The sequence below is a fragment of the Colobus angolensis genome, unplaced genomic scaffold, assembly GCF_000951035.1.
Source record: "Colobus angolensis palliatus isolate OR3802 unplaced genomic scaffold, Cang.pa_1.0 Scaffold57, whole genome shotgun sequence".
NCBI classification, from domain to species: domain Eukaryota; kingdom Metazoa; phylum Chordata; class Mammalia; order Primates; family Cercopithecidae; genus Colobus; species Colobus angolensis.
Window position 1 is genome coordinate 1,192,706 of NW_012119265.1, and position 24,014 is coordinate 1,216,719.

The following is a 24,014-nucleotide window of genomic DNA, read 5'->3' on the forward strand; positions in this document are numbered from 1 at the left end:
TATTTGTCCTTTTGTGACTAGCTTATTTCTTTTCGCCTAATGTCTTCAAGATTCATCCACATTGTAGCATATGTTAGAATTTCCTTTGTTTTATTTTACTTTATTTTTGAGTCAGTGTCTTACTCTGTCACCCAGGCTGGAGCGTAGCGATGCAATCTTGGCTCACTGCAGCCTCCACCTCCTGGGCTCAAACAATCCTCTTACCTCTCAGCCTCCTGAGTAGCAGGGACTACAGGTGAGTGCCACCACACCTGGCTAATTTTTGTATTTTTTGTAGAGGTGAGGTTTCACCATATTGCCCAGACTGGTCTCAAACTCCTGAGCTCAAGTGATCTCCGAATCTCAGCCTCCAAAGTGCTGGGATTACAGGTGTGAGCCACCATATCCAGCCTAGGGGTTCTTTATATATTCTGGATATTAATCCTTTATCACATATGATTTGCAACTATTTTCTTTTTTTACTTTTTTTTTTCCCCCCCCATAGAGATGAGGTCTCACTATGTTACCCAAGATGGTCTCGAACTCCTGGGCTCAGAGATCCTCCCACCTCGGCCTCCCAAAGTGCTGGGATTACACGTGTCAGCCACCATGCCCAGCCAATTTGTAAATATTTTCTCGCATTCTGTGGGTTGCCTTTTCACTCTGTTGATAGTTTCCTTTAGAAGGTTTAAATTTTGGTGAAATTCAGTTTAGCTCTTTTTCTCTTTTGTTGGCCATGCTATTGGCGGGCGTCATATCAAAGAAATTATTGCCAAATCCAATAGCATGAAGTTTTACTCCTATGTTTTCTTTCTTTTTTTATTTTTTTCAGATAGGATCTTGCTCTATCACTCAGGCTGGAGGGTAGTGGTGTGATCAGGGGTCATTGCAGCCTCAATCTCCCGGGCTCCAGCAATTCTCCCGCCTTAAATGGCCTCCTGAGAGAATCATACAATATTAGAGGGCTGCTACTCAGGCACCAGACGGCCTGTGGGCGTCGGACCCCCGTTTACATGATCAACCAAATCATGTGGTTACAAGCTGTCTTAAAAACAATCACTAAGAAAACCGGCAGAACCTTGACTATTCTGGCCCCGCAAGAAACTCAGATGAGAAATGCTCTCTATCAGAATGGATTAGCTCTAGACGACTTGCCAGCAGCTGAAGGAGAGATCGGTAGGAAATTCAACCTTGCTAATTGCTGCTACACGTGGATGGTACTGCAGGTGTGCAGCACTGTGCCTGGCTAACTTTTTATCTTTTGTAGCGATGGTATCTTCCTATGTTGCCCAGACTGGTCTTGAATTCCTGGCCTCAAGAAATCCTCCTGCCTCAGCCTCTAAAAGTGCTGGGATTATAGATGTGAGCCACTGTGCCTGCCTATTCCTATGTTTTCTTCCAAGACTTGTATAGTTTTCACTCTTACACTTGAGTCTTTGATCCATTTTGAGTTAATTTCCGTATGAGGTGTAAGATAAGGCTCCAGTTGTATTCTTCTGCATGTGAATATCCAGTTTTCCCACCACCATTTGTTGAAAAAGATGGTCCTTTTCTCCATTGAATGGTCTTGATATCCTTGTTAATCATTCTGTTTTATTCGACATTGAGAAAAGAAAACTGTTAGAATTAAATCCAACCTTTTAGATTTATATTTCACTTTTTAATACATTTTCAAAATCCATGCATTTGCCACAGTTTTTCACCAGCCCTTTGCCCAAGAGTCAGTGTGGGTCATGAACTTGTCTGCAGTCGGGGTGAGGAGACCTGGTCTAGGGAATGACTCTATTGGCTCCATGGCCTTTGGATGGTTTGAGGAAACTCGGGCCTCCCCAAATTTCCTTTGCTGGGTATCCTACAGATTGAGTTTTCCTTCTAAAGGAAGCATTCCTTTAACTTAACAAACTTTTTGTTTGTTTGTTTTTGAGACAGTCTTGCTCTGTCTCCAGGCTGGAATGCAGTGGCGTGATCCCGGCTCACTGCCACCTCCGCCTCCCAGGTTCAAGCAGTTCTCCTGCCTCAGTCTCCTGAGTAGCTGGGACTACAGGCGCCCACCACCACGCCCAGCTAATTTTTGTATTTTTAGTAGAGATGGGGTTTCACCATGTTGGCTAGGATGGTCTCGATCTCTTGACCTCATGATCCACCTGCCTTGGCCCCCTAAAGTGCTGGGATTACAAGTGTGAGCCACCGTGCCTGGCCCTGTCTTAAGAAACTTTTAAAATGCCAGTACACATGGGAGGAATAAAAAATATTAGTGACTCACGTACCGGTATGAATTCATTTACATTGCTTTCCTCCCAGGCAGTTAGCTGAGAGGAGGAGAATTTTAACTTTAACTTTAGTGGAGGGTTGGGGAGAAGGAGAGGGAGAGGAAGAAACTTTACTTTGGGGACAAGGTCACCTTCCAAGGAGGAATGTGGGTGCCTGGGTGTGGTGCTACCCTGGACAGCATGAGGCATTGAGTAGCTCGGATGGAACCAGGAGAGAGGACCAAGACCCAGAAGGGGAAGTAGGAGAGTCTAAAGATAAATTTTGCCTGCTTCACAGCTGTGCCAGGGAGAGGCCCTGAGCGTGAGCATGAGTAATCCAGAGATGTGCATGCATGGGGCCCGGCCCTCTTTTGTTTATTCTAATGCTGTCCTGGCAGCAGCAGACACTTCCCCAGGCCTGGCAACATTTCTTTCAGATATTGTCTGGCCAGTCCATCTTTGGAGGAAAAATGAAAAGATGGTAGTGCTGAAAAACTTCTAACTAGAGAATTCTCTTCCTGTGACCCTCACCTCCATCTCCAACACATTCACACACACAGTTATCTCCTTGTGGGATTTGTCATGATTTTATAATGATTCTAATTTGAATTGCTTGCACTTGTTTAAATACCAGATATTTAAGATGTAGAGTGTATTATTGATGCTGGGATACCTCTGGTGAGTACGGGATGGCTTGTGGTTTGTTTTGAGACAGGTCTCACTCTGTCACCCAGAGTGCAGTGGGTGACACTGGAGTGCAGTGGCAGTCACAGCTCACTGCAGCCTTGACCTTCCAGGCTCAACAGATCCTCCTACCTCAGCCTTCCAAATAGCTGGAACCTCAGGCACATGCCACCACGCCCAGCTAATTCATTTTTATTGATTGATCGATTGAGACAGTCTCACTGTGTTGCCCAGACTGGAGTGCAGTGGCGTGATCTCGGCTCCCTGCAACCTCTGCCTCCTAAATTCCCAGCACTTTGGGAGGCTCAAGCGATTCTCCTGTCTCAGCCTCCTGAGTAGCTGGAACTACAGGCACAAGCCACCACACCCAGCTAATTTTTGTATTTTTAGTAGAGACAGGGTTTCACCATGTTGGCCAGGATGGTCTTGAACTCCTGACCTCAAGTGATCCACCCGCCTTGGCCTTTCAAACTTCTGGGATTACAGGTGTGAGCCATAGCACTTGGCCAATTTTTTATGTTTTATATATTTTTAAATATTTTAATATTTTTATATTTTTTGTTGAGATGAGGTCTTGCCATGTTGCCCAGGCTGGTCTGAAAGTCCTGGACTCAAGCCATTCTCCCTCTTTAGCCTCCCAGAGTGCTGGGATTACAGGTGTGAGCCACCACACCTGGCTAGAGTACTGGATGTGTTAATAGTTCCATTCATACATTTCAAGAATTCAGGTGTTTTTTAAATTACTAAAGGCTGACTTTTTAATCCTGTAAACTTCTAGCCCAAATCATCTCTACTACACAGTAGAGAAAAATAGTTTTAGAATTTGGTTTAGTTATCCCTAAAGCACCTTTTATTCACAAAGGGAAAGATGTATCTGGATCACATTCAAAATGCATCTCATAATGCCTCCTTAATCTAATTAATTTGGCCATGGGGAAGTTAACCATTGCTGAATGTTAATCTCATAAAAAGTACCAACAGCATACTCTTTTTGTTCTCTGATAAGGATTTTCCCTTTTCTATTTCAGAGTGAATTCTCTCTCTCTCCTTAGTCTTTGTAGAGTTGCAAGAGTTAACATGTGAAACTATACAAGATATCACAGGCTGGGCGAAGTGGCTCATCCTGTAATCCCAGCACTTTGGGAGGCCAAGGTGGGTGGATTGCCTGAGGTCAGGAGTTCAGGACCAACCTGGCCAACATGGTGAAACCCTATCTCTACTAAAAAATACAAAAATTAGCTGGGCATGGTGGTGGGCACCTGTAATCCCAGCTACTCGGGAGGCTGATAGAGGAGAATTGCTTTGAACCCAGGAGGCAGCATCTGCGGTGAGCTGAAATCGTGCCATTGCACTCCAGCCTGGGCGACAGGAGAGACTGTCTTAAAAAAAAAAAAAAAAATCACAAATCACTCTAGACAATGATTTTCTCTATGACAAATCACACAACTCTCTTTAAGAAGTTAATGAGAGAGGCCGCCCTGTGTTATCACTAGGAAACTGGAGTTTCTACTTTCCATTATCTTTCATTCAGCATCTACTTTTTTTTTTTTTTTTTTTTTTTGAGACAGAGCCTAACTCTGTTGCCCAGGCTGGAGTGCAGTGGCATGATCTCGGCTCACTGCAACCTCTGCCTCCTGGATTCAAATAATTCTTCTGCCTCAGCCTCCCAAGTAGCTGGGATTACAGGCGCCCACCACCACACCAAGCTAATTTTTGTATTTTTTTTTGGTAGAGATGGGGTTTCACCATGTTGGCCAGGCTGATCTCGAACTCCTGACCTCAGATGCTTTGCCCACCTTGGCCTCCCAAAGTGCTGGGATTACAGGTGTGAGCCACCACACCTGGCCTAGGAATAAGATACTTCTAATAATAGTTTTTCTCTTAAAGATTCCAATAAATGGAAAGAAATACCATACCTGTGAATGGAAACACTCAATATTAAAATGTCAGTTCTCCCCAAAGTAAAATAGAGATTCGGTACAATCTCAAGCATAATCCCAGCAGTCTTTAATGTATTAATAGGAGCTAAAAAGATAATTTAAAAATCTATGCAGGCCATGCGTGATTCATTATATACTGTGTTTTCTTTGCATATATTTGAATGTTTTCATAATAAAAAGTTTTTAAAAGTATGAAATATAAAAACCAACTGATTGGATAGATCATAGTTTGCTGCCATCTCTATACTTTTCCTGGGCAATGTTCAATTATCCATATAAAGGGGACGGAACACATTATACTATTACAAGCTTTGGAGCCATTTTGCAGCTATGTGGCTTTGAGAAAATTTCTCGACTTCTCCGTAGTCTGGTTCCCTCTTCAGGCTTGTAACATTCATGTGAGATCACACGCCTCTGGTGTAAAGTGCAATGCCAAGCCCCTGTGATGCACTACTTGTTCAATAAGTGTTCATTACCGCTCATGGAGGGAAAGTGGGGCAGAGATCACCTGTAGGAAAATGTATTCTTGGCCAGGTACGGTGGCTCATGCTTGTAATCTCAGCACTTTGGAAGGGCGAGGCTGCCAGATCACCTGAGGTCAGGAGTTCGAGACCAGCCTGGCCAACATGGTGAAACCTCGTCTCTACTAAAAATACAAAAATTAGCTGGGCGGGGTGGTGGGTGCCTGTAATTCAAGGTACTCGGGAGACTGAGGCAGGCGAATCTCTTGAACCCAGGAGGCGAGGTTGCAGTGAGCTGAGATTGCACCACTGCACTCCAGCCTGGGTGACAGAGCAACACTCTGTCTTGAAAACAAAACAAAACAAAACAAAACAAAACAAAAAACCCAAAACAAAAAACTATTCTTATTTGGTTTTGGAAAAATCCCTTTCTGTTTATTTTGAATGTGACTGATACCTGGGAACTGGCATGATAGGGTCACACTGCAGGAGATTTGGGTAAGAATAAATGAGAAAGGACTCGTAGACTCTTCACCTTCACACTTGAGAATTAACTTCTGAACTTTGTCTCCATGACACTGTCTCCACATTCCTGACAAATAGCACATAAAGGGATAATGCAGACGACCCTGACTTTTTTTTTCTTGTTTGCCTTTTGAATTTGAGGCCACCTATCTCTGGATTGTTTTGATTGGGTCAAGGAGTCTCGCTCTGTCACCCAGGCTGGAGTGCTGTGGCCGGATCTCAGGTCACTGCAAGCTCCGCCTCCCAGGTTCACGCCATTCTCCTGCCTCAGCCTCCCGGGTAGCTGGGACTACAGGCGCCGCCACCTCGCCCGGCTAGTTTTTTTTTTTTTGTAGTTTTTAGTCGAGACGGGGTTTCACCGTGTTAGCCAGGATGGTCTCGATCTCCTGACCTCGTGATCCGCCCGTCTGGGCCTCCCAAAGTGCTGGGATTACAGGCTTGAGCCACCGCGCCCGGCCTTGGTCAATATTTAAATTGGCTCTATTTCCTGTCTTTACAACAGCTAGTAATAGAGAAGGCTAAGATTTTAGACCCAAAAATAGCAGAAAAAAGGAAAAACAAATCTCTCCAGCTAATCAACTAAGCATAGAATCATATCAACCCCGGGCCTGGAATACCGTTCTGAGTTTCTTTTATTAGCAGCTTTCACTTCCATGTTCTCACATTGTTATGGGCTAATCTTTTCCTTTGGCTGGAGTTCTTTTCTTCTTTCAGTCAAGGAATTAGTTTTAAGCACCTTCTCTATGCCAGGCCCTGTGAGGCACTGGGGATGTGCGGATGAGGGCAGCCTCCCAGTTCTCAGCTTAGGAGACAGATGCTGAGGACCTAATAAGACCCTTGTGGGGACTCTTTAGAGAGGGTTGTCAGGGAAGGTCCCCTCAAGATGTCTTGAGTGCAGAGCTGTGGGATGAGAAGGGCTCTGCTGGTCCCTCTTGCTTTGCATAGTATTGGTTACCGGTGTCATTTTTTTTTTTCTCTAGAGGACCTAGATGGAATTTACCAGAAAGAGCTGTCTCTGACAATTTATTTAGGGTCACGGGCTTTCCAAATCCCTTCACAGAAGTTGCTCTGAGCACCACAACATGTTTTGTTTTAGAAAAGCAGATTTAAGCACATCTGCCCTGGGTCTAAGGTCTCCGTGCACTGCTAGCTGTGTCACAGAAAGATTCCCACGCTTCAGCTCTCTTGCTGGTTATCTGTGGTCTCGTTCCTTTCCTTTTGTCCTCCCCTGAGGCTGTGCTCACTTGCTGGTGTGTTTCTGGCCCATCTCTGTCTCCTCATCCTAAATGTAAGGAGTGTCTTTAATGGACATTGGGCTTCCCACGGGTCTTCTCCATGACATCCTGTTTGGGAAGCTTCAGTGTGTTATACCCCTTTATCTTAGACTTCTGTAAAACTTTTTTTTGTTGCTTTCTCATTTTTGTTCCTCCACGGCTTTTTTAAAAATACAAGCATTTAGCTGGACGCGGTGGCTCACGCCTGTAATCCCAGCACTTTGGGAGGTGGAGGCGGGTGGATCACCCGAGGTCAGGAGTTTGAGACCAGCCTGACCAATATGGTGAAACCCCATCTCTACTAAAAATATGAAAATTAACTGGGCATGGTGGCGCGTGCCTGTAATCCCAGCTACTTGGGAGACTGAGGCAGGAGAATCACTTGAACCAGGGAGGCAAAGGTGCAATGAGCTGAGATCATGCCATTGCACTCCAGCCTTGGCAACAGAGTGAGACTCCATCTCAAAACAAACAAACAAACAATACAAGCATTTAAACTAATTTAGGTTACAACTGATGCTTCACATGCATGTATTTTTAAAAAGTTATTATTTATTTTAGAGATACGGTCTCCCTCTGCCGCCCAGGCTGGAGTGCAGTGGTGCAATCATGGCTCGCTGTGGCCTTGAGGTCCTGGACTCAAGTGATCCTCCTGCCTCTGCCTTCCAAGTAGCTGGGACTACAGGTGTGCACCACCATACCTGGCTAATTCTTTGTTTTTTGGTTTTTTTTTTGAGACGGAGTCTCGCTCTGTTGCCCAGGCTGGAGTGCAGTGGCACGATCTCTCAGCTCACTGCAACCTCTGCCTCCTGGGTTCAAGCTATTCTTCTGCCTCAGCCTTCCGAGTAGCTGGGACTATAAGCAAGCACCACCATGGCTGGCTAATTTTTGTATTTTTAGTAGAGACAGGGTGACAGGGTTTCACCATATTGGCCAGGCTGGTCTCAAACTCCTGATGTCATGATCCGCCCGTCTTGGCCTCCCAAAGTGCTGGGATTATAGGTGTGAGCCACCACACCCGGCATACCCGGTGAATTCTTTCTCCTTCCTTCCTTCCTTCTTTCCTTCCTTCCTTTTTTCTTTCTTTTTTTTTTTGTTGTAGAATTGGTCTGGAACTCCTGAGCTCGAGCAATCCTCTCACCTCAGTCTGCCAAAGTCCTGTGATTGCAGGTACAAAAGTCCTGTGATTGCAGGTACAAGCCACCACACCTGGCCACAGGCACATTATTATTTTTCCTGTTTTTCTTCAGGATGATTTTAAATGATAGCATCTCCCTCATGTTCTGGTTTTCCCATCTGCACTTGGGAAATAGTTGGCTAAGTTTAGCTTCATTTGAATAACTCAAACATGTGCTACATTACTCCACATGCCTTCTTCGTTTGTGGATTTTATCCAATTTCTTTTTTTAAAAAAAATCCCTTTTGGAGGTTTTCACAAATATTTATTGAGCATCTACCATTTTTTCATGTCAGGGTCTGGAGCTCCTCACTGACCTGGAACCTTGCTTCCCCGCCTTGTGCCTGTGCCTTCCTGCCCTCTCCCCTGGGCCAGGTTGCTGTGGCCCACGGCCTCTCTTTGCCTGCTGAACGCTTATCCCTGCCATCATGCACCCAGCAGCTTGTCATAATCAGCCGGCCGTGTGATATGTATCAAACGGCTTGTGTGCTGTCTTCCAAGAGTCTTTTCATCCCTGGGCCCTCCCTCACTGAATATAGTATTCTCTTCCTTCTGGACACTAAAAGTACCCAATTTGTTATAAGGATAATGGCCCCTTGCTTTCTACCTCTCCCTACTCAACTTTAGTAACCTGCTGTGGTCTTCAGCTCTCCAAGGGAAGTTTCTTCCCTTTCTCAAAAGAATATGTTGACCAAACAGCTTTACTTGCTTCCTTGGGGTCAGTGCAGGCTGAGGAACAGCTCTGAATTTGTAGATCTCTTGGAACAAAATGAACTCACTGGCCTCTGTGATTTGTGACCTCTTATATAGAGACATCACTCAATTATGTAATAAACATTTAGTTATTAAAACCCCCACCCCCTTTTTAAAGAATAGTTGCCTTAACAGATTGCAAAAGACTATGCCCCAGGCTTTTATGGAATACAGATAGCTTCTTAGCTTAATTTCTCAGGATATAAATTAAGAGCAAGTGTTTTTTTTCTTTTTTTTGAGATGGGGTCTCGCTCTGTTGCCCAGACTGGAGTGCAGTGGCAAAACATCTGCTCACTGCAACTTCCGCCTCCCGGGTTCAAGCGATTCTCCTGCCTCAGCCTCCTGAGTAGCTGGGATTATAGGCGCACACCACCACGCCTGGCTAATTTTTGTATTTTTAGAAGAGATGGGGTTTCACCATGTTGGTCAGGCTGGTCTCAACCTCCTGACCTCATGATCCACCCACCTCAGCTGCCCAAAGTGCTGGGATTACAGGTGTGAGCCACCACAACCAGCATTGGTTTTTTTTTTTTTTTTTTTGAGATGAAGTTTCGCTCTTGTTGCCCAGGCTGGGGTGCAATGGCACAATCTCGGCTCACTGCAACTTCTGCCTCCCAGGTTCAAACGATTCTCCCGCCTCAGCCTCCCGAGTAGCTAGGATTACAGGCATGCACCACCATGCTTGGCTAATTTTGTATTTTTAGTAGAGATGGGGTTTCACCATGTTGGTCAGGCTGATCTTGAATTCCTGACCTCAGGTGACCCACCTTCCTTGGCCTCCCAAAATGCTGGGATTACAGGCATGAGCCACCATGCCCGGCCTTTTTTTTTGGACAGAGTTTTGCTCTTTCTCGCAGGCTGGAATGAAGTGGCAAGACCTCGGCTCACTGTAGCCTCTGCCTCCCGGGTTTAAGAGATCCTCCTGCATCAGCCTCCCAAGTAGCTGGGATTACAGGTGCCCACTACCATGCCTGGCTAACTTTTGTATTTTTAGTAGAGATGGGGTTTCACCATGTTGTCCAGGCTGGTCTCGAACTCCTGACCTCAAACGATCCACCCACCTTGGCCTCCCAAAGTGCTGGGATTACAGGCGTGAGCCACCGTACCCGGCCTCAAGAGCAAGTTTTACCATCAAATCTTACAGGTTTAGAAATCGTTTTTAAGGATCGACATAATTTGCTCTCAAGCAGTTCTTGGAAGTAGAGGAGACAATTTTCATTCATGTTGTTTGCCTCAAGAACAAAAAACAAAAATCCTCTAGAAGTTCTACATTGCATGGATTTGTCTTAACCAGAGAAGATTAAAGAAAACATCTGTCCAGTTCCCTCTTAAAAGATCTTCATAGGAGGAATTCTGGGCATGTGAAAGAGGTCAAGGTCACAGTGTAGGCTCCATCTGTAGCACCGCAAGGTCTGGAATGGGGCCTTGCAAGGAACTTAGTTCCGGCTTCCTGCTAAGAATAAGCAGAAGACATTTACTTTTCATTATGTGGTTGCTTTCAGCAGAATCTATGAGAAAGTAGAAGGAAATGTCTAAAGTACTGCCAGATGGCGAGTACTTGGAGCCCGGAAGCTAGAGACTAAAGCCCAATCAGAAAGAAAAGTGACACACAGGACAAGACAGGCTCTTTTGAGAATACGTGAAACTAAAGTATGATAAACCTTCCACGAAGACGTTTAGGCTGATTATATAAAGTTATTCCTTGGGTATGAGGTTTAGAAACAAAAGTCATATCAAATCTAAGTGACAAGGAGGATCTCAACATTAGCCTCCTATTAGTTACCGATTTGCTCTTGGCAAGTAAGTTTCTTCCCTGTTGAGGCTGTTTTTGAAGGTTAGGGCTCCCTTTCCCCATCTTTGGTACAGATCAATTGGTATTGCCACTGCTGGTAAAAATGATGGCTTTTCATTCAAAATAAACCCTTGTAGACAAAGCTCAGGTGTGTCTCCTTTAGTCTACGCTACTCTGCCTTTTCCATTTTCACTGAAGCTGCCCTGAGCTAGTTTTACCAAATATATATGTGTATCTTTAAGTCTCCTAATGGTTTTACGTACCTGTAATTACTGCTTCTGCTGGTCCTCTCTATATGAACCAGGACCTTTTTTTTTTTTTTTTTTGAGGCAGAGACTTGCCTTGCCTTTTACTCTCTACAGCAGCTTCATAGTTCTCACAGTTCCACTGGTATGCAGTGGCGCAATCTTGGTTCACCGCAACCTCTGCCTCCCAGGTTCAAGCGATTCTCCTGCCTTAGCCTCCCAAATAGCTAGGATTACAGGCGCCTGCCACCACGCCCAGCTAATTTTTTTTTCATTGTATTTTTAGTAGAGAAGGGGTTTCACTATGATGGCCAGGTGGGTCTTGAACTCTTGACCTCATGATCCACCTGCCTCGCCCCCGGCAGCATGCTGGGATTATAGGCATGAGTCACCGCACCCAGCCAAACCAGGGGCATTTGAAAAGCAAAACAAAATAGATTCTAGGTGTTTTCAAGATTCTTTGCTATACGGCAACAGTCTTTAACTTTCCTGTACTGATGTCTTCATGTTTATACATCTATAAAGCACTTTCAGATAGTGAAAGTGTAGGATGATTTCTTGAGAATCAACATCATTTTTAGAATTCCTATTTGATAAAGTTAGCATTTATGGAAGGCCTGGGTCTACAGTACAGGAATGCCTTTAATATCCAGGCTGCAAGAGAAGGTGTCTGGTAAGCTCCTTGACTCCTCAGCCATGACTTGGGTCATTTAGTAACATTCGTGTTGACCTTTTCTTTTTTTTTTTGAGACAGAGTCTCGCTCTATCACCCAGGCTGGAGTACAGTGGCACGATCTCGGCTCACTGCAAGCTCTGCCTCCCAGGTTGACGCCATTCTCCTGCCTCAGCCTCCCGTGTAGCTGGGACTACAGGCGCCCAACACCACGCCTGGCTAATTTTTTTGTGTGTTTTAGTGGAGACGGGGTTTCACCATGTTAGCCAGGATGGTCTCGATTTCCTGACCTCATGATCCACCCGTCTCGGCCTCCCAAAGTGCTGGGATTACAGGCGTGAGTCACCTTGCCCAGCTGACCTTTTCATACAATGCATCACAATGCTGTAATCTGTATACTGACCAGATCTTTGAGCTTAGAGTTGATTTTCTAATAGAGCTGATAGGTCTGTTCTTGTCTCTTCTCTCTTATGAGATTTACAGGATAGTGGTACAGCCTGTGAGTATGAAACAGAGAACAAAGCCAACTGGACCACAAGGGGACTGAACCCCTGACCCTGGGCTCATTACTCCATTCTTAAACCACGGCAGCTAAACAATCAGTCAATTAGAAGTTCACTTGGCAGCAGAGGCCAGAGCCATGTGCTGATCTCATCCAGGCTCAGGAAAGCACATCAAAAGAGCAGAGTGGCAGCTGTCAAGAGCAAGACTGACGTCCATTAGGCTGCAGTGACTTTTTTTTTTTTTTTTGAGACGGAGTCTCGCTCTGTCGCCCGGGCTGGAGCGCAGTGGCCGGATCTCAGCTCATTGCAAGCTCCGCCTCCCGGGTTTACGCCATTCTCCTGCCTCAGCCTCCCGAGTAGCTGGGACTACAGGCGCCCGCCACCTCGCCCGGCTAGTTTTTTGTATTTTTAGTAGAGATGGGATTTCACCGTGTTAGCCAGGATGGTCTCGATCTCCTGACCTCCTGATCTGCCCGTCTCGGCCTCCCAAAGTGCTGGGATTACAGGCGTGAGTCACCTTGCCCAGCTGACCTTTTCATACAATGCATCACAATGCTGTAATCTGTATACTGACCAGATCTTTGAGCTTAGAGTTGATTTTCTAATAGAGCTGATAGGTCTGTTCTTGTCTCTTCTCTCTTATGAGATTTACAGGATAGTGGTACAGCCTGTGAGTATGAAACAGAGAACAAAGCCAACTGGACCACAAGGGGACTGAACCCCTGACCCTGGGCTCATTACTCCATTCTTAAACCACGGCAGCTAAACAATCAGTCAATTAGAAGTTCACTTGGCAGCAGAGGCCAGAGCCATGTGCTGATCTCATCCAGGCTCAGGAAAGCACATCAAAAGAGCAGAGTGGCAGCTGTCAAGAGCAAGACTGACGTCCATTAGGCTGCAGTGACTTTTTTTTTTTTTTTGAGACGGAGTCTCGCTCTGTCGCCCGGGCTGGAGCGCAGTGGCCGGATCTCAGCTCATTGCAAGCTCCGCCTCCCGGGTTTACGCCATTCTCCTGCCTCAGCCTCCCGAGTAGCTGTGACTACAGGTGCCCGCCACCTCGTCCGGCTAGTTTTTTGTATTTTTAGTAGAGATGGGATTTCACCGTGTTAGCCAGGATGGTCTGGATCTCCTGACCTCGTGATCCGCCCGTCTTGGCCTCCCAAAGTGCTGGGTGGCTTGAGCCACCGCGCCCGGCCCCTAGTCTATGGCTGAGACATTTGATTGTTCCTAGTTTCTTCCTGTTATAAGTTGTGTGCTTTGCATATTCTTGTGCTTGTCTCCTGGTGTGTATGGGCAGGAGTTTCCCCAGGGTGTTTGTATACCTTGCAGTGGAATTTCATGGGGGTAGGATAAATATAATTTTACCAGATGATGTCAAAGTGTTTCTGAAGTGCTCTGTTCCAATTTATACTCCCACCAACAATATGTATTCCAATGAGTCCATACTTGATAGTCAGATTTAAAATATTTTACTAATATGAGTAGATCTGAAACTGTACTTTAATTGTACTTAAAATTTATTTCTCCCATGTTTTCCAGAATACTAGTGAAGTTGAACAGTTTCTCATGTATTGGCCATTTCAGATTTCCTCTTGTGAAATACCGAATGTTTTGTCCATTTCTCCTTTGATTGATCTGTGTGCGGGTTCATTTTCTGGATACCAGTCCTTTGTCAATTATGTGTTGCAAATATCCTCTCAATTGGACTTGCCTTTTACTCTCTACAGCAGCTTCCTAGTTCTCATTAATGTAATCAGTTTGTACTACTTGTGCCTCAACACAAAATATCTTTCCCCAATGTCATATAAATGGTCTGTCATCTTTTAAAAGTTGTGTGGTTTTGCCGTTCACATCCAAGACTTTGACCCATTTGGAATTGATTTGGACTTCTACATACAGGTATGAGGTTGTAGTCCAAATTCTTGTTTCATAAAGATAAGCACCAGCACAATTCACTGCGAAGCCCTTTTGTTTTGTCCCAATCTGCATGGCCAACTCTCAGAAAACAAGTGTCTGTATGTGCGCATATGTATTCTGGAGTTTCTGTTTGGATTCTCTAGTTGTTTTATTGATCTCTGTGCCAACGCTACACTTTCAATATACTTTATACTACTTGTTATCTAGTAAGGCGAGTCCCCTCACCTATTGTTTAGGAATGTTTTGGCTATCCTGGCCCCTTGCTCTTCTGTTTTCCCAATGTTCCTTCTAATTGGATTTATAATATGGCCAGCAAGACATAAACAAGGTTGTTTAAATACACTGATCCGTAAACCTGACAGTAAATGTGTTCACTTGAATCTCACTTGTCATAAAGGTCACAAAATTGAGATCTGAGATGAGAATTTTATGCTCAGACCTCCTCTTTATCATGCAGTATCTGCAAACCGTATTAATACAGATACGATTTTAAACTTGTTTGGTTGGCTGTGCTGTTTTTAATCACAAATTTAATTAACATTGAACTTGGACCACTTCCCTGAGCAGTAAAACAGATAATGCCTGGCCAGTGAAGCCACATGAGACTATAATTAGATTTCATGAAACAATGGTCTCAAATTATTTTAAGTGCTTGTAATTTTTAGTAATATGCAGGCCCATGAACAAACATCAAAAGGGAAACCCAATTGAGTGTGTGTGTGAGTGTGTGTGTGTGTGTGTGTGTGTGTGTGTCTGCTGATAAATGTTTCTTTAGGGAATTTTAATGTACACATTCAGCCTGGGAAACTTTGTACTGTTTATTAAATAAAGCAGAGAAAACAAGAGAGGATCAACACAGCAGGAAATAAGGTCACCAGATAAGGCTTTTTGGCTACTGCTTCCTGTTCTGGGTAGCTCTGCAATTCACTGAGAATTTTACTCCCTTTACCCAGATTGCAAATTTCCCATTTCCTGTCACTTATCTCTGCCACCTCCCTCATTCTTGAGCTGCCAGACCAAAACAGTTCAAACAGATAAAGGCACAGTTAATTTGTTGAAGAGAACAGAGCTCTCCAGTAAACAATTTTTTCCTGGATCTTACTTTGTGGAGATGACTGGAAATAGCAGAGTAAGAGTTGGATCAGCTTGTTGTACCATGTTCATTAGGTCTACACCAATGTAGCAAGTCAGCTCATCCTTGCCTTTCTTCCACCATTTATAGGACAAAAAGAGGTGAAGATGCAATAGCTCCCAAAACATTTTGTGAGTGATGGATTTTTAACTCAGTGTCTATGTTTTTAGAATTAAGGAGAGATAAGATGGCAGCTGTGCAGGGTTATCCATTCAGTATCAGTGATCTGGTATGTCACAAAGGGATGGATTTCAGAAAGTCCTATGTTCAGACTTTCTGAATTATTGAAGTGATGAGTGAAGACGTTAACATGTTTTAAGTGATGAGTGTAAAACAGCTGTATCATTTATCAAACTTAGTTATAAGGGTGGCTGTGCACAGTGGCTCATGCCTGTAATCCCAGTGCTTTGGGAGGCCGAAGAGGGAGGATCATCTGAGGTCAGGAGTTTCAGATCAGCCTGGCCAACAAGGCGAAACCCTGTCTCTACTGAAAATACAAAAATTAGCCAGGCGTGGTGGTGGGTGCCTGTAATCCCATGTACTCAGGAGGCTGAAGCAGGAGAACTGCTTGAACCCAGGAGGCGGAGGTTGCAGTGAGCTGAGATTACACCACTGCACTCCAACCTGGGCGAGAGTGACACTCTGTTTCAAAAACAAGCCTCAAACAAAAAAACTTAGTTTTAAGGAATAGATATTATGATCTCACTGCATCACTAACTGATCATTAAAAGCATCTTAAATAAGATTCAACGTTTTTTTAAAAAAAGTAGAAATACAGTATACAGAGTAACAGTATAGTCTGTGACATACTTGCTTTTTGTCCTCTGTAAGAGTAGAGGGTTGAGAATGGCAAGTGGCTTTTCCTTGATAAAGTTCATGTCTCTAGCTCCTTGACTTCGAAAGCTCAAGGCATGTAAAACATTTGTACTGAGTTGAGATTACTGATTAACTACATCAGCATCAGGGGCTTCCAGCAGGTTTTTTTTTTTTTTTTTTTTTGAGATGGAGTCTCACTCTGTCGCCCAGGCTGGAGTGCAGTGGCACAATCTCAGTTCACTGCAACCTCCACCTCCTGGGTTCAAGCGATTCTCTTGCCTCAGCCTCCTGAGTAGTTGGGGCTAATTTTTGTATTTTTAGTAGAGACGGGGTTTCACCATGTTGGCCAGGATAGTCTCAATCTCTTGACCTCGGCCTCCCAAAGTGCTGGGATTACAGGCGTGAGCCACCGCGCCTGGCCAGGGGCTTCCAGCAGGTTTCTAACCTGCTGATTTAAGGGAAAGAGTTGGATGGGAGCTAGGTTGGGGTCCTGTAACCAGTGCTTTCATGTCCACATGAGCTTGAGTCACATGGAGCAGAAAGCTGAACCTAGGTCTCTGAGTCCCAGCTGGTGTTCTCACAGACAGACCTATGTTCTCTCTAGAGAGGTCACTACTAATGGTGTTCTCAGATTTCATGTAAGGTTTGTTTTTACTACTACTAGACAGGGAGATGATTGGCCTTGGCAGTAATCATAGATGTGTGACTTTAAACAGGTCAATTGGCCTCCTTGAGCCCCATCTATAAAAATGATGAGGCTGGACTGTATGCATCCTTGAGAGAATATGAGTACTTAGCATGTTTCCTATTGCATAGTTGGTGTCCAAAAAAAAAGTTAGTTTGCTCTGTATTAAACTATACTGAGGCTACACAGATTCTTAGTTCTAATGATAATTCCTTTGGTTATTTGGTTTGGTTAATAATTTCATTATTTCCAAGATAACCATAATTATATTCAATAAATCCATGTGTAAGTGATCCTAAGTAGGAACTAGAGCACTGAGATCCAGTCCTCAAGGATGTAATAATTTGGATACTCTAGTTCCACAGAAGGACCAAATTCAACCAAATCCTCAAACATGTAATAATTTGTTAGGGGCAACATGATATACTCAGCCATAATAAGGATGATCACTCTTCAGTTCCACAGAAGGACCAAATTCAATGGCAGTTCAGAAGAGGAAGAGAGTTTTTGGCTACAAAGAAACTTGAAAGTGTTTGTGGAAGAAAGAACACTTGAGCTTTTTTTTTGGGGAGGGGATGGAGTCTCACTTTGTCACCCAGGCTGGAGTGCAGTGGTGAGATCTTGGCTCACTGTAACCTCCGCCTCCTGGGTTCAAGCGATACTCCTGCCTTAGCCTCCCAAGTAGCTGGGACTACAGGTGGGCACTACCATGCCCGACTAATTTTTCTATTTTTAGTAGAGACGGGGTTTCATCATGTTGGCCAGGATGGGCTCGATCTCTTGACCTCATGATCCGCCTGCCTCAGCCTCCCAAAGTGTTGGGATTACAGGCATAAGCCACTGTGCCTGGCCTTTTTTTTTTTTGAGACGGAGTGTTGCTCTGTTGCCCAGGCTGGAGTGCAGTGGCACAATCTCAACTCACTGCAACCTCCACCTCCCAGGTTCAAGCAATTCTCCTGCCTCAGACTCCCCAGTAGCTGGGATTACAAGTGTGTGCCACTATGCCCAGCTAATTTTTGTATTTCTAGTAGAGACAGGGTTTCACCATCTTGACCAGGATGGTCTTGAACTCCTGACCTCGTGACCCACCCACCTCAGCCTCCCAAAATGCTGGGATTACAGGTGTGAGCCACTGCGCCAGGCCCACTTGACCTTTTTCTAAAATGCTAGACAGATGAGGTGTAGACAGGTACAAACTGGACGAAGGTACAGGACTAAAGACATTCCAGACTTGGGGAATGATAGGGAAATGGGATGAGTGCAAAGTGGAGAATGTGAGCTGCCCAGCTGGACTGGAATGCAGATTGTTGGGAGATAAGGATGAAAATGTGGGCTGGGAGACCATACAAAACCTCTGAGCACTTTACTTTGGCTTTTATCCTGTAGGCAATAAGAAGTCATTAGAGCTGAAATGCAGCCAGTGCTATGTTGGGGCTGGATTAATCTCAAAATCACTGGGAGGGCAGCAGGGCAAACCAGAGGTGGGGCAATCAGCACAGAGGCTCTTCTCACTTGTGTGGAGGCCGTGGGACTAGAAAACACTTGAATAGGTGTGGTTTCAATGTAATCTTTTGGGGCTTTCAGTAAGTGACATGCAAGATGCTAAATATGCAAGTTGGTGACTTGCACAGTCACTTACTAAAGATGAGGAAAGGGAGTATATTTTAAAACATTTAGTGGAAAGGAGCTCTTAAACTTTGGAGCAAGGCCTGTTATGGCTTTAGAGTGCAAAGAAAAGTCATGGAGAATGTGATCTCAGCCTTGTCTTAAAATGGTGCCACACTACAGCAGGCACAGGACAAAGAACTGAATTTGGTTGATTGTGACAGCAATGACAAGAGAAAAGATGCAAGGCTGTGTGAGGGGAAAATCAGGAATTGGTCTATATGCAAACGGTAAAGGACTGTAAGTCTGAGTCTTGAATGATGACAGCAGTAATGACTGGCAGTAAATTCGTATATGTATTTTTTTTGTAAACCAAGAATAATTTTGTTATTTAAAACAAATTCTGCCACAGCCAACTTCTATTTATAAGTACATTTCTAACATTTAGGTATTACACATTCATTTTTAAGTATTAAGAAAATGAGGGCTTTTCAACTGAGGTGAAAGACTACCTTTGAGATAAAGTGTCTCTATCTGGCGATGATGTGGAATACTAACCAGTTGTTCTCACAAAATAACAACATGTAGGCAAAGCATTTCCAAAAGGCAGAAGTTCGTTTCTACTAAATTGATACTATGTAAACATTAAAAACAAGTACAAAAATAACTATTAAATAAAAGTTTTGCTTTTATTTAAAATAAAATGCATTTATACAGTCTTTGAACCATGGATTATTGAACAATACTGGTAATCCACCTCTCCCTCGCACCCTTTTGGGCTATGTGAGCTAGGAATTTTCTACTAGCACCAATACAGATTGTAACAGCGCAACAGACTAGAACATGGCCAGTTCAGGCATTAGAGTTAAGGACATTGTGGCAAATCATCATAATGAAGTCATTCTTAATTTAGTAGATATTAAAACTGCACATTAATTATATCTCTTAAAGGCATTTAATTAATGCAGAGATGCTACATTTAAGCCATTTGCTAGTTGTGAGTAGTTTTTAAAAAACTGTACAATTTTATAAAATTTGTGTTTGTACATTAGTTACACAAAATGCGTACTTCATAGAACTTTACTTCATATTGTAATGCAAAGAGTTGCATATTTTAGGCAGACAGTGATTATGCTGGTGAATACTAAAAGTGTAATACAATATGGTGTAAAAATAAAAACACAAGACAATATACATAACATGCTTATTCAAGGACAAAAACAAATCAAGCACGACAGACTAACAGCATTTTCCTTCAAGGTCAAACACAATGACATTATTAAACATCAGGCCTCCTGCAAGCCTGATTTATTTGGGGGTGGGGGAAGGAATTAAATGGCTACCAGAAGTAGGGTATTTTAAAACATAGTATCAAATTAAACATACATTAAAACACATGCATTAGACATGATAAATAGAGTTCATATAGGTTAAGGCCTGGATAGCTTTAAAATAGATGGCTTGTTTCTTACAGCTTAAATCAATGATGGTTTGTTCCTGATTTTCCCACTATTTCAGTTTTCAATTCATGGCCCTAAGGAATGTGTGCCAAATTCAAGTTTATTATATCCTGATAGATTAATAGTCGTGCTTGTTTAGTGCACATATTAACTGGTCTGGTAAGGCAAAGAAGTTTTCATGATAAAATGATAAATTTCAAGCTTACTTTATTAAGCAGCATATAACAAACAGCTTTTAAATATAATATTGTTATGGCCGTGGAGTTTCATTAAACATTATTTCTATTCACACCCAACCACTGGTAAGTTTGTAGAACATCTCTTCATCTAAACTCTCATTTTGGTCTTTTGCACGTGTTGAGAGAAATATGTAGCCACCAATGAATTCATGAACCACTTTGCAATCTACTTCAGTACAAATGAAGGACAATCGTACTTCATCTGCAAACTCTACGGTGACCTGGAACAAAGACAAGAATCATCAGTGCTGTCCCGAATGCCAGGTGGCGGGGTCCACACAAAACTACTCACGCAACTACTGCGCTACTTAAAACCTATCCCATCACAAAACACTTGTTGATCCTCAATTAGTCTGTTTAAAACCTAAACTAATAATGCCTTTAAGTCCCAAAGAAGCAGCTAAGTTTATTGCCCTTCCCCTACCCTTTTTTAAGTTTTCATGTTCTGAAAAGGAAGACTAGGAATGCAAGGGTTTAGGTCATTCAGTTCTCAAACGGTCTCTGGCGATTCAATTAATGAGAATGCCTCTCTTCAAGTCCTGGAGGAAAGCCTACTTCCTGTGTTTTAATATTTGCTTCAGATATTTCAACTTTAGGTATCAGTTTGAGTATTTCAGAAATATAAGATTCTTTGAAGTAACAGGAATTGATACAATAAATCCAGTATGATCCTAAACCAAATGACTTATTAGTAAAAGATAGTTCAATTTAAATGATATTCGTGTACTCCAAGACCAGGGGCAACATGATGTACAGTGCTAAATGTGCCAGGTTTTTAAGCCTAAAGCACCTGAGTTTGAAATGACTCTGTAGTTACTTTGTGCATGGTCATAGACAATGGTGGCCCTCAGGCCTCTCTATTGCAGTGTCTTCATTTGTAATGTACGGTAATCCAACTACCTTAAAAGGCTGTGATGAAGTTTCGAGACGGGGTACTAATGGAAGCCTCTAGTATTATGTCTGGCACAGGGTAGGCATTCAACAAATAGTAGTTGCTATTTCGGAGTAGAAGGGCTTTATCCATTACAGAAAGACAAAAAAGGCAACATTCTAAGCAAATTATATGCTTAGAATTTTAGTAACTGGGCTAATTATGAAATAGGCAAATTTAAGTGAGAAATGAATAGTCAACTATGGTCTATCTGTACTTTAAGAGGTGGTGGTACAAACAATCATCAGAATGTATAGGCCTTTTTATTCCTAATGTGCTAATTTGTATCAGAAGGACTATATTCAAGTAACATTGTGATGAGTTTACCATTTTGATTTCCCAGTTGACATTCCACTGTTTCATGTTGCTGAAACGCCATGTTTTAATTGCATCTCCGGTGCTGGCATCCATCCGAATCAGTCTGTTGTATGCAATTCCAATAAGTTCTTCTTTTTTGCCCCCTTGGAACCTGTAACATTTAAGAAAAGAACAGTTACAAACATGTTGTGGGGGAACATGTTGGAGTGCTTTTCTTCAAGGTAAGTGTTCTCTAACCCTAGAAGAGTGCTATTCCCTTAGTAGTAAAACAAACACAATTATCTTGAATTTTTAATGTAGAAATTAAAAGCTTACAAAATACATTCTAACAGTCTTTGAATTCTACTGTAATATGAGTTAATGGGTCTACATAGGTATGCTTTAAATGTTTAATATCTAATTACACAACACAGATTAAGCAAAAATGCAGATTAAGGTTTACACATAGATGCTCAGAACCACTGACCTTGCAATGAAGTGTGTGATGCCAAATTCAGGTAATGACTGCCAAGCTTGAATAAATCTCATCTTGGCTTCAATTAGACTCATCTGAGCTACATTCTGATGGGCCTCCAAGATTCTCGCTGTTATCTAAACATGATTAAACATCACCTTTACCATTGAACATTATTCTCTCATGGGACAATCGAGACAAAAGATCAAAAGATTGAATTACACACCCCGTACCCCAAAATCACATTGTAAGAGTTGAAATCAAAATATCTGAAGCTACATTTGGAAATATTAATAATGTATTATATAATGATTTTTCAAAATAAGTCTTAATTTCAGTTTTCACATATCAACAAAAAGTACTATTAGGAGTACACAGTTGCCACACTTGAGACGTATTTCAAATGCATACAGATAATGGTACTACTATTACAGAACAGCACATTCTAATCCACATACAGATGAGTTTTAATTAAATTTAGCACTATGTCTATAATCAGAATGAATACCTGGAATACAAGTTTCTAGCAGGATTATCTGTTAGCAGCTTTAAGGTACTTGAAATCACCGTAATCATTTTTATTTTAAATTTCACTACAGGAGTAAATTCCATCAGGGAAGGTTGTGGCTATGAATTTTTATTTATTCTTCTTTTTCTTTTTTGGTAAATATGGAGAACTTACCAAATCTCTTACATAGCCTGGCTGTAGATGGCAATGCGAGGAAAGAAAAAGGAAGCAGAAAGAAAAAAAAAAGGCAATCAGAAAAAATGGCAATGAAGCAAAGAAAAAGTTGCGGTCACCTGCAAACCAAAATTCCAGCCAAAAGTCATGCAAAAAACTACTTTAGGTAGAAACCAAGCAAAGTAAATGCAAGAATGAAAAATGAAAATGAGGAAGCAGCAATTACTTTCCATTTAGAACACTAAGAAACACTCCACATTATTTTAGAATGTTAAATGTTACTAAAGAACCTAAGGGTAGAAATTTGTAGGGAGAAAATAAAAAGAGCAAATATTTCTTTCCCCTACATCATGTACCCAGTTCTCACTGGTTAGGATAAAGCCAATTATTTTAGTAGCAAAATAAAAGTATTCAAAAGCCTTTAAAGTTTTCTCAGATTTAGTCAGATAATATGATCCATGCACTGCTTTTCAGAAATAAGAATTTGAAGGCATAAAATAAGTGCAGTGCCCATCTGTTTCTTTTTTTACACAAGAAAAGCAAACCCCTCAGTTACCATGTGTTTTTTGCATCCTTTTTCCTGGAAGGGAAAATAAAGAGATGCCATATAGTACATGAGGAATTTCGGCTTTATGGCATTAGTCATTTCCATTTAGATGAACATAAATCAACATATAGAATAATTCTTCAAAATTTAAAAAGCCAGTTTGAGAGTCGTATTTGTTTAAAAATACCCATCGAGTATTTAGTTAATATATGTATAATTGAAGGGAATTAAAGTAGGTTAAATACAACAGGTTATTTTGATAGACCCAAAAGAAAACTACCAGTCAACATGCCCTGGAAGGGAAGAATGTCCTTGTGGCCCGCACATCTTCCTACAGACTCCAGAATGCAACTAAAATATATAGCTTAATAATTACTGAGCACTCACTACGTCCAGTGTGACCAGTGTGGTGCCTGACACGCAGTAGCAACTAAGCTTCTGAGGATCACTACTTACTAGGCGCCAGGGCAGTAATATCTGGAAACAATTCTCTTTTTTTTCCTGAGACAGAGTTTCACTCTTGTTGCCCAGGCTGGAGTGTGATGTCTCACTGCAACCTCCACCTCCCAAGTACAGGCGATTCTCCTGCCTCAGCCTCCCCAGTAGCTGGCATTATAGGCGTGCACACCACCATGCCTGGCTAATTTTTGTATTTTTAGTAGAGATGGGGTTTCACCATGTTGGCCAGGCTGGTCTCAAACTCTTGACCTCAAGTGATCCGCCCACCTCAGCCTCTCAAAGTGCTGGGATTACAGGTGTGAGCCACTGTGCCTGGCCAACAATTTGTAAGTCTATTCTGGCAAAGTGTGGTGGCTCACGCCTGTAATCCCAGTGCTTTGGGAGGCCAAGGCAGGTGGATCACTTGAGCTCAAGAGTTTGAGATCGGCAGGGCGTGGTGGCTCAAGCCTGTATGTAATCCCAGCACTTTGGGAGGCCGAGACGGGCGGATCACGAGGTCAGGAGATCGAGACCA

General features: G+C 42.7%; 1 protein-coding gene and 1 pseudogene across 3 annotated transcripts in view; one reads left to right on the plus strand and one right to left on the minus strand.

Annotated features, from left to right (window-relative positions):
- The first annotated feature begins 1,712 nt into the window (after positions 1-1,712).
- Positions 1,713-10,116, plus strand: LOC105526076 (annotated as a pseudogene).
- Positions 10,117-19,078: 8,962 nt separating this feature from the next.
- FERMT2 (fermitin family member 2) overlaps positions 19,079-24,014 on the minus strand; it is a 99,762-nt gene continuing 94,826 nt past the window's right edge. For 2 of the 3 annotated variants that reach the window (XM_011961810.1, XM_011961809.1), the window contains 4 exons: positions 22,495-22,515; positions 21,825-21,949; positions 21,368-21,509; positions 19,079-20,330 (listed from right to left, as the gene is read on the minus strand). In XM_011961810.1, coding sequence (XP_011817200.1) covers positions 20,157-20,330; positions 21,368-21,509; positions 21,825-21,949; positions 22,495-22,515 — 462 coding nt within the window. In that variant the 3' untranslated portion in view covers positions 19,079-20,156. The remainder of the gene's footprint in view (positions 20,331-21,367; positions 21,510-21,824; positions 21,950-22,494; positions 22,516-24,014) is intronic. The other variant, XM_011961811.1, reaches the window with a different exon arrangement.